This window comes from Melanerpes formicivorus, unplaced genomic scaffold (genome assembly GCF_026170545.1).
Source record: "Melanerpes formicivorus ecotype bairdi unplaced genomic scaffold, bMelFor1.0.p_v2 SCAF_29, whole genome shotgun sequence".
Lineage (NCBI taxonomy): Eukaryota > Metazoa > Chordata > Aves > Piciformes > Picidae > Melanerpes > Melanerpes formicivorus.
The window spans coordinates 8,766,300-8,780,444 of record NW_027142381.1 but is presented as its reverse complement, the minus strand read 5'-3'; the positions used below and the strand labels follow the sequence as shown (position 1 = coordinate 8,780,444).

Genomic DNA, 14,145 nt, shown 5'->3' with positions numbered 1-14,145 from the left:
CAGCGCGGAACTGCTTCCGGGTCGCCGGTTCCCAGCGGGGCGCGCAGGAAATGAGCTCAGCCTGGGGCTGTGGGGCGGCCGCGGGCAGGTGAGCGGATACCGGCACCGCGGCGGCTCTCCCGGGCCGCCTGTCGTCGCGGCTGCCCGGGGCGGTGCGGCTGCCTCGGCCGCGTCTCTGAGGGCCACTCCCGCTGCTGGCTCAGCCTCCCTTTGCCTCCCCAGCTGCCAGACCGGGCCCCGTGGGGGAGCGCGCTGCAGGCCTCGGCGGGAAGGGAGCCGGAACCCGGCGAGCGGAGCCCACTGCCCGGACGCGCTGCCGTCCCCCGGTGCGTACGGCTCCGGTGCGCGTTGCGGCCCGGCCTGCGCCGGCCTGGCTTGGCGGGGCCGGGGTCCTGCCGCTGCCCTGCCGTCATCTGCACGGCAGAGCCTGGGCACGCCGAGAACCGGGAGCAGCCTGTGGTGTGAGCCCGGAGCGTGGCCCCGGGGGGCCTTCGGGGTTGGGGGAGTTTGCCTTTTTATGGAAGTTGTGCCCTGGGCCATTTCCTGGTGCGGTGTCCGGGCTGTTGTGTCACTGTCCGCAGCCCTGCCTCCCACACAGGGCCGGAAGGAAGGGACGCAGACAACCTCTTGTGTTAAGGGGAGCAATTAAGGATTAGATTCCTGTTTACGGCTGAAGCCGAGCAGGTTCCTAGCTCCGGAGCACGTTAGAGCGGCAGCACAGCCTCCTGCCCGACCGGCTGCCAGGGGAAAGCTCTGCCCTTCCCCTCCAGCACTGCGCAAAGCAACAGCTGGGTTCTTCTGGAAAGTTCGGGGGGGTAAGCTTCGGCTGTGGCGTTCGTGGCGTTGGCTGAAGACAAGAGAAGAGGAAGGGAAGGAGTTTGGTGTCTCAGGAGGAGGAGTGCAGCTGCACGGCGCCCGGCAGCTGCTGTGTGCTCGCTGGAGGAGCAGCTGAGTCCTGCTTGCTCCGAACCCGCGCAGCTGTGTGCTTGGGAGCACACTGGCAGTGCCTCTCTGTTGGGACCTTCCCGGGTGCCTTGCAAGTGGGAGCTGACCTTGCCCTTTGTGCTCGCAGGGCCATGGGGCTGTGACCGCCTGCTGCTCCTGCCCTGACTCCTGCCCCTGCCCCTGCCCCACCACGGCGGAATCCGTCAAGCCCACGCTCTGCAGAGTCGTCATCTACCTACAGAAGGCGATGTCAGGGGACACGTGCCTCGCCAGCGCCCTGTGCCCGGCGGCAGGGCCCAAGCCCAAAGCCTGCAGCCTCAAAGGGGGCAGCCTGGGTAACAAGTACGTGCGGCTGAACGTCGGCGGCTCCCTGTACTACACCACGGTGCAGGTGCTGACCAGGCACGACACCATGCTGAAGGCCATGTTCAGCGGCAGGATGGAAGTGCTCACAGACAAGGAAGGTGAGGAGGTCTCTTTTGGTCTGCAGGGTCTTGTAAAACTGCTGGCTGCTTTGGTGGTGCTTAGTCCAACCTCCTAAGGCCGCGCTCAGCTCAGGCTGTCGGGCAGGATGCGTCCCCAAAGCAGCCTGGAACGCGAGGCAGCTGGCTCCCGCCGTGCCGAGGGGCGGCTGGCTGCCCCCCCCCGTGCCGAGGGGCGGCTGGCTGCCCCCCCCCGTGCCGAGGGGCGGCTGGCTGCCCCCCCCGTGCCGAGGGGCGGCTGGCTCCCCCCCCCCGTGCCGAGGGGCGGCTGGCTCCCCCCCCCCCGTGCCGAGGGGCGGCTGGCTGCCCCCCCCCGTGCCGAGGGGCGGCTGGCTGCCCCCCCCGTGCCGAGGGGCGGCTGGCTCCCCCCCCCCCGTGCTGGGGGGCAGCTGGGCTTGACACAAGTGTGCTCTTCTGTTGCCAGAGTTAATCAGTGCAGTGGCTGCTTCCCTGCCCTTCCCTCCCAGCTGGGAGGCAGGTTGTTGATGCTGCTGCAGAGACAGCAGCCAGCGTGGGTTGTCCTTCCTGTGGTGTGGTTGGCAATGCCTGAGTGGGGGAGGGCCACGCAGTTTCCATCTGTGAAGCTCAGAGGCCTCGCTGGCTAGGTTGGAAGTTCTTCTTTTCCTCCTCCCAGGAGCATGTTCCACTTGTGGCTTCCAGTGCTGTTCCTGTATGGCCTGCCCTAGGCGAGGCTGCTCTGGCAGGGGGCTTGGACTGGCTGATCTCTGGAAGTCCCCTCCTAGCCCTAACACTCTGTGATTCTGTGGCAGTGTTGGCCAGCAGTCAAATGTTGCCTCCTGCTGGAGGTGAGAAACTGTAGAGGATAGAACAAGACCACCAATACCAGCAGTGGTTATGAGAGCTTTCACAGTATCACCAAGGTGGAAGAGACCTCAGAGATCACCAAGTCCAAGCTGTCACCACAGAGCTCAGACTAAACCATGGCACCAAGTGCCACATCCAGTCCCCTCTTGAACACCTCCAGGGATGGGGACTCCACCACCTCCCTGGGCAGCACATCCCAGTGGCTAACAACTCTTCATTTTCCTCTCTCCAGCAGCCCAGCTGAGGAGTGAGGGGTGTGGTGCTGTGGGGAAGAGGCTGAGAGGGGCTGGCTGAGTGTTTAACCTCTTGGGGTTTCAAACACTTGCATGTGAATGCTCCTCCACATGCCCAGCTTACAGCAATTTAATCTTGGTGCACAGCAGTTTGCTCACTTAAGCTTGGAGCAGCTCCTTGTGGAGTCTGCAGCTCATTTAGAGCAAGTTCCCCCTCAGCTGGCTGGCTCTTGTGAGTGTGACACAGCTAAATCCCCTTAGCCCAGCAGTTTTGTCCTGGAGCCTCAGCCAGAGTGGAAAACAAGGCTCATGTTCTGACAGCTGCAGCTGGAGAAGCCAGCAGTGCTTTAGCCTCCTTTCCTCTCTTCTTTTCTGTACTTAGGTCCCAAAATAACACTTTTTTGGGGTGGTTTTTTGCCTGCCTTCCATGTGATGGAAAAGTTAAGCCTCTGCCTTTGTGCATGCTGCATTGCTGCTGCTTGCCTGCAGGTCAGACATCCTGTTTCCCACCAAGTGTGACTCCAGGGAGGTTTAGAAATGGCAACAACTGCCTTGCTGCTGCTGCTGCCTGTGCTGCATCCCTTCTCTGCTCCCTCCTGGTGCAGCTCTGTCCTGTTCTTTGCTCCTCTTTGGAAACCAGGACAGGTTATTTTCCCCACACTGAGACTTCTGCTGCCTTGCAGCACCACAGGAACACTTCTCTCACTCACACTGAACAACAGCAGAAGGTGTGATTGGAATGCTGCCAGCTCTCTCTTGTTGGGCTGTGGAGCTTATCCCAGACCTGCTTGCTGCAGACCTTTGTGAGTGCTCTCTTCAGGCCTTGCCTTGTTGTGAGTTCTTGATTGCCCATTCATCCCCAAGCAAACCCAGCCCTGCCCCATGCTGCTGGGAGCATAACAAACCTCTGCACTAGAGCAGCAGCCTCCCTGAGAGCAAGCTTGCTCTTTTTTGGCCCTTTTGTGTTTTTTAAAGCTGGCATGGGCTGGGCAGTCAGCTGAACAGATGAGAATCAGACTTCCTGTGGCAGTTGCAAAGGCCTCTTCCTTTCATCAGGAGCTAACACAGAGAAGCAGCACAGCTGCAGTTCTGGCCAGCAGCTGATGGGTGCAGTCCTGCAGCACTTTGAGTGCCTTGGGATAGGAAGCTGAAGGTTTTTAGCTCGAGGCTCCTCCTTTGGGGTGCTGCAAAGCCCTGAGCACACAGAGGAGGGACTGAAGGAGTGGTTCCTCTGTCAGTTTCAGTAACCAACTGCACTTGGCCCCAGCTCAGGGAAGACTGAAGGGAATGGGGAAGATTACCCTGTGCAGTCCCAGGCTTAGCTAACCTCTCTGAGGAGCTTCTCCCTGCCCCCTGGTGCTGAGGTGGTTGAAGTGCTGAGGTGACTGAGGTGCTGTGATGGTCGTTTTTCAGGCTGGATCCTTATTGACCGTTGTGGGAAGCACTTTGGAACCATCCTGAACTACCTGCGGGATGACACAATTGCACTGCCCAAGCACAGGCAGGAGATCGAGGAGCTGATGGCAGAAGCCAAGTACTATCTCATCCAGGGCTTGGTGGACATGTGCCAAGCAGCCTTGCAGGTAAGAAGCAGAAGCAGCCTGGAGAGTGGTTTGGGCTTTTTCTTGGTGGGCATTTGGCTTATAAAATGTACTTGAGAGAAGCTGACAGAGCATTTGGTGGCCTCAGAGATGGCAGCGAGCCTTGGATGTAGAGGGCAGGCTGGAAAGGAAAGGAGCTGCAGGCAGGCATGTTGGAAGAGCTTACCCAGCACCTCTGCCAGAGCCATAGTTACCCTTGCTCTGTGTCCACCCCTGAGGTTCCCTGGAGTTTATGATCTCCCTGGGAGGGTTTCATCTTGGCACAGCCTTCCAGGTGAATGTGCTCTGAAGGATTCAGTGCAGCCAGGGGCTGATGGCAGTATTAAGAGAGCTGTTTCTTGGTCACCTAACCAGGATTGTCCCTGCTTAGGTTAGAGAAGGATTGTCCCCTGCTTGGGTTATGTGAATCTAGAGTGTGCCAGCTGCAGGTTCAAGCTCAGCTGCTCTCAGAGGTGTCTGCCCTGATGATAGGTCAGGCACTTCCCTTTGGGCTTCCCCCTGAGTGGGGACAGGAGCAGGTTTCTGCTTCACAGGGATGTCAGGCCACAGCAGGAGCTGTATTCACCATTCCTCGTTTAAGCAGAGGGTCTGCTCCTTCCCTGATTCTCTTTCTACTGCTGTTTAAGAAATAGTGAATGAGTTCTGTGGTGTGAGATCAAATCACAGCCAGGCATTGAGAGGAAACTGATTGCCTGAACAGGATTGTTGGGAGCATGTGCTTTGAAAGGCCCTTATGGCATCTCTCTGTACTTCCCCCAAGCTCTGTCCCTTCTAATTGGATGTTTCTGGGCAGCATGGGTTTGGATCTGGGAAAAGGTGGTGAGTTGGCTCCTCAGAGTTTGAGTCTTCATGAAGAGAAAGACCTTGGAGTGCTCTAAACCCTTCACCTGCCAGTGCCTGATGCCACCTCCCAGGCCCTGCAGTGGTTGGAGGTGATTAATGCAAACTCTGACAATCCTTGGCTTCAGAGAAGGCTGAACCAGACACCCACTCAAACCACAGGTGACTGGAGCTCAGAGCTAGGAAGGACATCCACCTGCATCCCAGCATTTCAGTTACTGCTGCCTTCTGGGGACTAGAAATCTCTCCCCTGTGTCCCTGGGGAGCCAATGAAGGTAACTGGTGTGGTTGCCATAGCAGCACAGAGCTTTCCCCTTGCATCACAGGATTGGGGAGGGGCTGGAGGGGCTGGAGAAGACAGCAGCAGCAGATCTTAGCCTTAGAGGTCTCTCCTGAGTTTATTTTTCCTCCTTTCTTCCAAACAGGACAAGAAGGACTTGTATGAGCCTGTCTGCAGCATCCCCATTATCACATCCCCAAAGGAAGAGGAGAGGCTGATAGAATCATCAATGAAAGTAACTGCTTTCCACAACTACCCAGTGAGAAGCAGACACTCTGCTGGGTGCATTCAGACCCAGAGCTTACCTTTTCTCTCCTTCTTCTTTTGTTCTCTCTCAACAGCCTGTTGTTAAGCTGCTTTACAACAGAAGCAACAACAAATACTCCTACACCAGGTATGTCAGTGCTTGCCCCACTCGGCTGGAGAGCTTCCCTGTGCCTGGGGGAGTGGAGGAGGATGTGGCATGGCACCACTGAGGGTTTGGGAGTTGGGATTGGTTTGGTGGGTTGGGTTTTTTTGCTTAAAGCAGTGGATTTGAGTGCAGTTATTCTTGGCTGATGTGAGTCTAACTGGGGGCAGAGCACACCAGACTGTGTTATGCAGTCAGTTTTGTGCTGTCACTGTCACGCTCCCTTTGTTGTGATGCTATCAGAATGGCTTTGGATTCTCCCAAGCCACTCGTTGGAGTGATGAGAACAGTCCCTGATGCTGTGCAGCATCCTTGCTTTCAGCCTTTCCAGCCAGAGATGCAGTCTTGGATGCTCTCTTCTCCAGACCAGCTGATTGTCTGCCTGTCAGGGAGATGGATGCTAACAATCTTGGTGTTCCAGGTAGTCATCAGGCAATGCTACCTGGGGGAGTGCTGCAGCACAGCCTGGTTTTCAGCAGGCTGCATTCAGTGTCTCTTGGGCTCCTCCCCCTGTTACCCTTCAGCTCAGGGCAGGATGCTGAAGCGGGCACAGAACAGCACATTAGTCACCTTGACTCTGGCAGTGCAAATGCAGCAGTAATGAGAGCACAGAACCCTGGATGCCAGGGGGTGCTGCTCTCTCAGCTAGCTGTAGGCTTCTCATTATCCCTTGTGCCTGAATCTGCATGCTTTGGTGGTGTTCAGAGTGAGCAGCTCTATTTCAAATCCCACACTGGCTGCCAGCAAGCCAAGGTGCATTTTTTACCCCCCTTATATTCTTCCTAATGACCAGCCTAGAAGGAGTCAAAGGAGCTTTCTCACTCACATTGTCACTGTGGCCTAACAACAAATGGATGAAGACTTCTACATTCTTTCCTCTGCCACTTGATAGAGGCTGAGTTTGGTCACTGGCTGCATCTCAGGTTGCTTTACAAATGATTGCTGCAAGATCTTGCCTGGTGGCACATTGTTCTTCTGTTTACTTAGATCTGAACAGAAACCCTTCTCAGCTGAAGTGTTTGCTGCCCAGCCCCAGTCCAGCAGTGCCTGGCCTCAGAGAGACTGCAGAGCCTCTTGCAGGAGTGAAGCTGCTGCCACCAAGAGCATGATGTCATGTCTTGCTAAAAAGCAGCACTGGCTCTCTAGCTGGCCTGCTAAGGTGCCTTGGAGGCTGTGGGCTGCTGCTGTTCCTGAGCTAAGGCAGCTGCAGTTGGCCTGTGCTCTGATTGCCCTGAGCATCACTCGAGGTAGTTGGAGGTAGTTGATGTAATGATTTGGGAAATGGTGCTGTCGTTATTAATTACAGAACTTGACCCCCAAAGGCTGCTGTGTGTGCTCCTGGGGGCCAGAGCACCTTATTTGTGTCTGAGATTGGCTATTACCCTCTCTTCTCTTGGCAGCACATGGCAGTGAGTCACTGCTTGTTGGTGTTCTGCAGCTGCTTCCCGCTGGGGGGGCACCGGCAGCGGCGCCCGGGGGAGGCGGCCGCCGGCAGCCCGCACAAAGCTCCTCCTGCTTCCCTCTCTGTTTCAGCAACTCTGATGACAACCTGCTGAAGAACATTGAGCTCTTTGACAAGCTCTCCCTCCGCTTCAACGGCAGAGTGCTCTTCATCAAGGATGTCATAGGGGATGAAATCTGCTGCTGGTCCTTCTACGGGCAGGGCCGGAAGCTGGCCGAGGTCTGCTGCACCTCCATAGTGTACGCCACGGAGAAGAAGCAAACCAAGGTAGTGCAGACTCACCCTCCTCTCTCTCATGCTTTGAAAGGCAATCAGGGTGAGGGGCATTGCAGGAAGATGCAGGTGTGGTATCACTTAAACCAAATTGCTGCATGGAAAGGCTTTGAGAGCAGCTGCCCTGAGCAGTGGCACCCGGATCGCTCGGCCAGCTCAGGGGGCCGCAGGTTAAGCTGGAGTCTTGCTGGAGGCTGCTGCACACCAGGCAGGAGTCAGAGGAGGCTAAAGATGGGAGCAGGTTTGAAGAAGGAAAGGCTGAGAATGGTGATCCTGAGAGCATCTGCATTCTAGCACATCTTAGTTTCTCAGAGTTGATGGACTTGGTGTCCCTGAGATGCCTTTGAATTCTGCTCTAATTAGATGGAGTAAAAGATCTAATTCTGACCCTGGTTCTGCTTACACATGTCTGCTTCATTGCAGTTACTGTGCTTCACTTGCTCTGATGTAATCCTGGAGTGTAATTGGACTAAGTAGTTGTGCCTGGGAGTACACATTTCTCCAGAGTGTTGGAGAGTACCTGGCAGGAAGGAGCAGGCTGAAGGTGATCTGTCCCAGCCTGAATAACTGACATGGAGGCAATGGAAGCTTGAGCTCAAGCCCTGCTCAGAAATGTGATGTTTTTATTAGCATTGTGCTTTGATGTGCAAAACTGTACAACAGCTCTTAGAGGAAGGCCAGCAGGGGTGTGGGTTCCCAGCCTGTCTTGATTTCCCCACACTGCAGCTATTCTTCTCCTAGTCTTTCTACCTCTGATCTTGGTGGTTACCTAACCCCCCTTGTTGTCAAGCACTGTGTGTGCTAGAGAGAGGAGTTGCAGGCATGAAAAGAGAGTAATGATTAGCATGATAAATCTGCAGAGCTGCCCTAGCTTCAGGAGTTAACTGCTGGCTGGCAGGCAAGGTGCCCAGAGTCCAGCATCAGCACTGAAGACTCAGAGGTGCTGTGTTCCACTCTAGGGCAGCCTAAAAGGAGAGGTGAGGGAGGTGAGCTGCTGGTGAGACTAATCCTCTGCTAGGAATGAGCCAACGTTGCTCACCTCTCTCATTTGCAGTTGGTTTACTCTCCTTGTAGTGTCTCTGTTTGTGGCTCCAGTTTGGGTCTGTCTTCAGCCCTCTTGTAGATCAGCGCCGGCCGGGGCTGTGCCGCTCGGGGCGGGTCGGGGCCGCTCGGGGCGGGTCAGGGCCGGCCGGGGCCGTGCTGCTCGGGGCGGGTCGGGGCCGTGCTGCTCGGGGCGGGTCGGGGCCGTGCTGCTCGGGGCGGGTCAGGGCCGGCCGGGGCTGTGCCGCTCGGGGCGGGTCGGGGCCGCTCGGGGCGGTGCCGCTCGGGGCTGTGCCGCTCGGGAGAAGGACCTGTGCTGTCTTTTGCAGGTTGAATTCCCCGAGGCACGGATTTACGAGGAGACCCTGAACGTGCTGCTGTACGAAACCCCTCGCGTTCCTGACAACTCGCTGCTGGAGGCCACGAGCAGGAGCCGCAGCCAGGCGTCCCACAGCGAGGATGAGGAGGGGCTGGAGCTGCGGGACCGCGTGCGCCGCATCCACGTGAAGCGGTACAGCACCTACGACGACCGCCAGCTCGGCCACTAGCACCTGCCCCAGCAGCCTGAGCAGGGGTCAGCTCAGGGAGGGATCTCCCTGTGGAAGCAGACAGGCATCTGTGCACCAAGCAACACTAAAGGCCGAGAGCTCTGGGAGCCAAGAGGTCAGTTCCGCACTGTGGGCTCCACGGACAGACCTGGGCCCTTCCCCTGCCACAGCAGCAGCCAGCTCAGAACGCTGCTCCTGACAGCTCCTGGTTGCTCTTGCACATCAGTGACTTGCCAGCTGTCTTACTTCCTGTGCCAAGTGCTGCTCTTCCTGGGGGAGCTGGTGTGATTGGAAAAGTTTGTCCCAGGCACCTGCCCCTTCAGGGGTTCAGGGAATGGAGCTTCCAGTTCTTAGACTAAGACACTGAAGAGGGGGTGGAGAGCACTGGGAGGTGACTGCTCTCAGCAGACACTGCACCTGGGGGCTCCCAGAAGCGTGGAGCTATCCAGCAGTCAGCTGCACTGCATGTGTGATTCCTCCCACCTCTTGTCCCCAGTACCCATACAAAGGTTGGTGTTCCAAGGTGGCTGTCTTTAAAACTCTTGAATTCTGAGGCAAGCTCTTGCCAAGAGGTAAGAGCCAAGCCCTCCAAAAAGCTCCCCTGGTGAGAAATGAGAAACTTTGGAAACTTCAATAGATCTGAAGTGATTGGTCTGGAGAGATGGGTGTGGTGGAAGAGAACATCATCTGAAGGAAGAAAACTTGAGGAACAGCCTGTGGCAGGGTTGCCTTTCTTGAGGCAGCATCACCCTGTTTGTGTCAGCAGTGGCATGCTGGGCAGCTGGCTTTGCATTCATTTCCTCCTGTGCTCCAAAAGTGCTTTTTGATGTTAAATCTTTCAAGCAGCAATGCACAACAAACAAACAAACCAAAGGCAGTGACTAGGGAAGTAGATGATGCTCACAAGCTGAGGAGTGAACCCAACTTTTGTGTTCTGAGTCCCTTCCAGAGCATAGGAGTTGAAGTGGAAAGAGAAGAGTCAGAACAACCTTCTGGCATGAAACTGCAAGAGGCTTTGGGCACAGGAGAGAGGTTCCTGAATCTTAACCTGAAATGGTCACTTTTGGCTGGGTGCTGCTTGTCAGGAGCCTTTCAGAGGGTTGGAGTCAAGGCTGCTCTGCAAGTTGGGTCTCTGGAAGCAGTTTCAAGCAGAGTGTGAGAAGCTGTCTCTGTGTTTTGATTTGTTTGTCTGTTCCAGCTGCAGTTTCAGGTTTCACCCCTGTCACAAGCAGTTACTTCCGCCCTGGGGACTCCTGATCTGCTTTCACCAGTGGCAAATCTGCCTGGAGGCTTTAAAGCAAATTACTGCAAAAGCCTTGCAGGAGAAGAATCCCAAATGGACAGAGTGAAGTCACAGCTAGAATTCAGCTGGTGGATGGTTTGGCAGTAACAGGGGAGGCAGCCAAAAGGGTTTTCTTCCACCCATTTAGGCTTTTGAGGATGAAGTTACTGAGGCTTAGTAAGAAACCACTGCTGGCTTCAAACTGTCAGGGCTGTCCTGGCTGGCCAGGCCTCCACACGTGGCTGGCAGTCACCTCATTCTGCTGGCATTCAGGAAGCAGCATTGCCTCAGTGATGCCCCTGCCTGTTTCTGAAAGGCCTCCTCAGAACTCATCACCTCTTTTCTCTTTGTGTTGCTTTCTCTAAGCTGTGGCTTCCCAGCTGCTTTTTCTCTTGTGGCAGTGAAAATAACAGCTGCTGAGGTTCTTTGGCAGAGACCTTGGGTTGGTTCCTTCCTTCAGTTCCACCAGAGTGTGATGTGGACTTTGGGTTGTGGGGTGGTTTGGTTTGTTCCCCCCACCACTGCTACTGGTTAAATGCCACTCTGGTGTTTTGAAGCTGCCACCAGAGCCTGTGGTGGCAGAGTCTTTGTGCTCTACTTAATAGCTTCAAATCATTCTCCTGTACTTTTTTTTTCACCTGCCATATGACTGCCATTTAAAACTCATCTGTGGCACTTCTGCCTCCAGGCAAAAGAGTTGGGCTGGGGTTTGTTGGTTTGGGGTTTTCCCCCCCCCCCCCGTTGCTCTCCTCTCTCTGTGGGTGTTCACAGATGAAACAAGTGGTGCTGGTAGCCTTGAAAAACTGTGTTTGAAAAGCTTGCTAAGCAGCATAAACCATCATCCTTGCATTGCTGTGCCCTGGGGAGCACAGGTATGAGGAGGGGTGCCATGTCCTTGTGCTTCCAGCCTGTGGTGGGGCCCTGTGCCCCCAGGATTCGTAGTGTGAAGCACTGCACTGTAAGCAGCAGAGGAAAGCTGCTGCTTTGGTTTAGTTTACTTCTCCCTGTCTCCCCCAGCCAACAAGTAGTATTAGTTCCTGATTGGAATCATCTTGGAAGCAAACTGTTTGGGGAACCATCTGGGTTGTGAGAATCTCTTCTGTTGAAGTGCAAAAATAACTTCTTGGTATGTGTGGAATGTGGAATATCAGTGAGAAGTTATGAATGGGCTTTAAATATGTCCAGATGTCCTTTCAATTGCTCCTTCTGTCCTTCCCTCCTCTGCCCCAGAGCAGTACTGACCACAAGGCCTCTGCTTTTAGATGAAGGTGTGTCTAGGATCAGGATGCAGCTAAACAGTGCTTGGCCACTGCAGGCAGAACACTGCCAGTCTGTCACTTTACTCAGCAATAACCTAATTGCATGAACACTAAGGTTCTGTCTGCCAAAAGAGGTTCCAGAGCCATGGCTTTGGTCCTTTTTCTCCTGGTAAGATTTCCAGGATGTGGCTGAGAGATCCCAGTCAAATTCCTGTGACTGACAGTGTGTAGAGCTCCCTCCACTGCTGGCCAGATGGGAATGGGAGAGCATCAGGGAGGTGTTCTGGGGAGTGTGCAGGCACAAGGCTGGAATAAAGTAGTGTTGGAGGTCCCTTCCTAGCTGGGGCTCCTCTGCTTGGGTTTCCTACAGAATCTGGAGTGCCCAGAGCCACTTCCTAGCTGAGAGTGAAGTCTCAGTCAGTGTGAATGTAGGCATGGATGCAGCCAGCACCTCCACGGTTCAGGACTGAGCATTTCTCTTACTGAAGTGGTTTTCATCACTGGATTTTGTCTGAAGAACCTCTCTGGAACTGCTCCAACACATTCAGTGTCCTTTCCACCAAAGTCATGGCATCTTGATTGACACAGCCTTGGTACTCCCAGGACCTGATCACTTTGAATCCTGTGGTTTGGATGGAACACATGCTTTGTATTCTCATCTTAAGCATACTTGACTTAATGAAAGACTGTAAACTGTTTTGACAAGAACATATTCTCACCACCTGGTGTGATGGAGAAGCAGCACTGGGGAGGATAACACAGATGTGAACTGCAGCATCATGAAGCTGTCCACTTCAGGAGAGCCAGCAGCTGTGCTTCCTGAGGGTCCTCTCTGCTGGCTTTAAATACCACAGGTCACAGTCCCAGTTCAGACAGCATCATTGCTAATGAGATGCATTTCCTTCCCAAGTTAGACCAGCAGCCCGGCTCCCCGCGCAGCCCAGCGGCGTGGCTCCCCGCGCAGCCCAGCGGCCCGGCTCCCCGCGCAGCCCAGCGGCCCGGCTCCCCGCGCAGCCCAGCGGCCCGGCTCCCCGCGCAGCCCAGCAGCATGGCTCCCCGCGCAGCCTGGCTCCCCGCGCAGCCCAGCGGCGTGGCTCCCCGCGCAGCCCGGCGGCCCGGCTCCCCGCGCAGCCCGGCGGCCCGGCTCCCCGCGCAGCCCAGCAGCCTGGCTCCCTGCACAGCCCAGCGGCATGGCTGTTAGCTGCTGTGCCTGGGAGTCACAGCAGCCTTCAGGAGAAGCCTTTTGCTGCAGTTGGAGTGTGTGGATTGTAACCTCAACAGTTAGCATTCCTCAGCTGCTGGAGCTCTCTCAGAGACCCCTCTGCCTTCTCCCCTCCTGGGAGGTGTGAGGTTCTGCATCAGCAGGCTGAGTGGGAGGCATTACCTGGCAGCCCCACACAGGGACTGTGAGGAGGGAGGGCTGCACCTTCCTGTGAGGGGTTCCTCACAGAGTACCAAACAGCCTCAGTCTTCCCACAGAGGGAGATGTGCCTGGAGTGAGAGTTGGGTGTTGAACAGCTTTGCAGTAGCAGTGTTAATGAGGCAGTCATGTCGAAAAGGGAGAGAGTTCTGCAGGGTGGCAGCCTCCAGCTGCTTGACAGAGGCTGAGACAAAACAAATGTTTAACCTTCACCTGACATTTAGGTTTTGGAACAGCAGACATTTATCCTATCAGTGTTCCATTCCACTGACTCTGTCTCTTGCACTTCTTGGTTAAAATCTGAAGTGAGTGGCTGAGCCTGGGGGGGGCTGTGGTGTTGCTGCATGCTGCAGCAGGCAGTGCTCGCTGTGCTTGGGTGGGGGTTGGGGCTCTCTTTTTTTCCATTGAGGTTTTTTGGTTCTCAGAAATCCCTCCAGGAAATACCTGATGAAGTGTACCTGAAGTGGATGTGGCTGGGCCAGCAGCCCCTGTCTTGCACAGACTATGTCCTCTGACAATCCTTGGCATTCAGTCTTCACAGCTGCATTTCCATGCTGGGGGGAGACCTGAGGTCTTACTAAGGGATGAGCTGGCACGAGTCCTGCCTCCAGCTTTGCCACTGACTTGGTGACAAGCAGCCAGTGGCTTCCCCTCTGTGTGCAGAATTCTTGCCTCATCTGTAATGAAGTGATGCTCAGACCCTCTCCTACCTCAGAGGGAAGCTGAAGCTTCGTTTGTTTAATAACAGCAAAGGAACTTGGATTCCTTCTGATATTTTATCCCCAGAAGGTGGCAAATCTGACTGCTGAGCATGTCCCAGCTGCCCTGGCTGTGATCAAGCTGCTTTCCTACAGCATCAGGCTCTGGTTTATTTTTATGTCTAACTTCTAAGGGTCAGCCTTGTGGATAAAATAGTTAATGCAGTAACCATGTTAGCTCTTGATTAAAGTGTTTTCTCTCTCCTCAGTGCATTAAGTGGAACACTAATTTGGAATAAAGTGCTATCTTTTGTTTGCTGGGGGTTTTCTCCAGCATCATAACTTCTTTATTATTGGCCTCTGCCCTTTTTCTCTTGTTGGTCTGCCTTGTGGCTGTGATCTGTTTAGTGTTTGGGATTCCTGAAGCACAGAAATACTGTGTCAGCAAGTGGCTTTGGTATTGCACAGAGCTGCTGCTGCCTGCCACCCATGCCCTGCAAGTGCAGGCTCTTTGTAGGGGGTATCAGAGTACTCAGAGGTGCTCTGC

General features: G+C 55.1%; 1 protein-coding gene across 2 annotated transcripts; it reads left to right on the top strand.

The window, feature by feature from the left end:
• Window positions 1-30: 30 nt before the first annotated feature.
• TNFAIP1 (TNF alpha induced protein 1) lies at window positions 31-13,948 on the top strand. 2 transcript variants are annotated; one of them, XM_068154904.1, is made up of 7 exons: window positions 31-88; window positions 1,073-1,409; window positions 3,899-4,068; window positions 5,352-5,441; window positions 5,548-5,600; window positions 7,149-7,344; window positions 8,721-13,948. In XM_068154904.1, the coding sequence occupies exons 2-7, from the start codon at window positions 1,193-1,195 to the stop codon at window positions 8,937-8,939; spliced, it is 945 nt and encodes a 314-aa protein (XP_068011005.1). In that variant the 5' UTR covers window positions 31-88; window positions 1,073-1,192; the 3' UTR covers window positions 8,940-13,948. The 2 variants fall into 2 exon arrangements, with proteins under 2 accessions (XP_068011005.1, XP_068011004.1); XM_068154903.1 differs by lacking the exon at window positions 31-88 and adding an exon at window positions 188-326.
• The last annotated feature ends 197 nt before the right edge of the window (window positions 13,949-14,145 follow it).

Coding starts and splice junctions, on each gene's coding strand:
- TNFAIP1 (XM_068154904.1), top strand. CDS start 1,193: ATGTCAGGGGACACGTGCCTCGCCAGCGCCCTGTGCCCGGCGGCAGGG. Junction 5,442..5,547: donor TGATAGAATCATCAATGAAA/GTAACTGCTTTC, acceptor CTCTCTCAACAG/CCTGTTGTTAAGCTGCTTTA. Junction 5,601..7,148: donor AACAAATACTCCTACACCAG/GTATGTCAGTGC, acceptor TCTCTGTTTCAG/CAACTCTGATGACAACCTGC.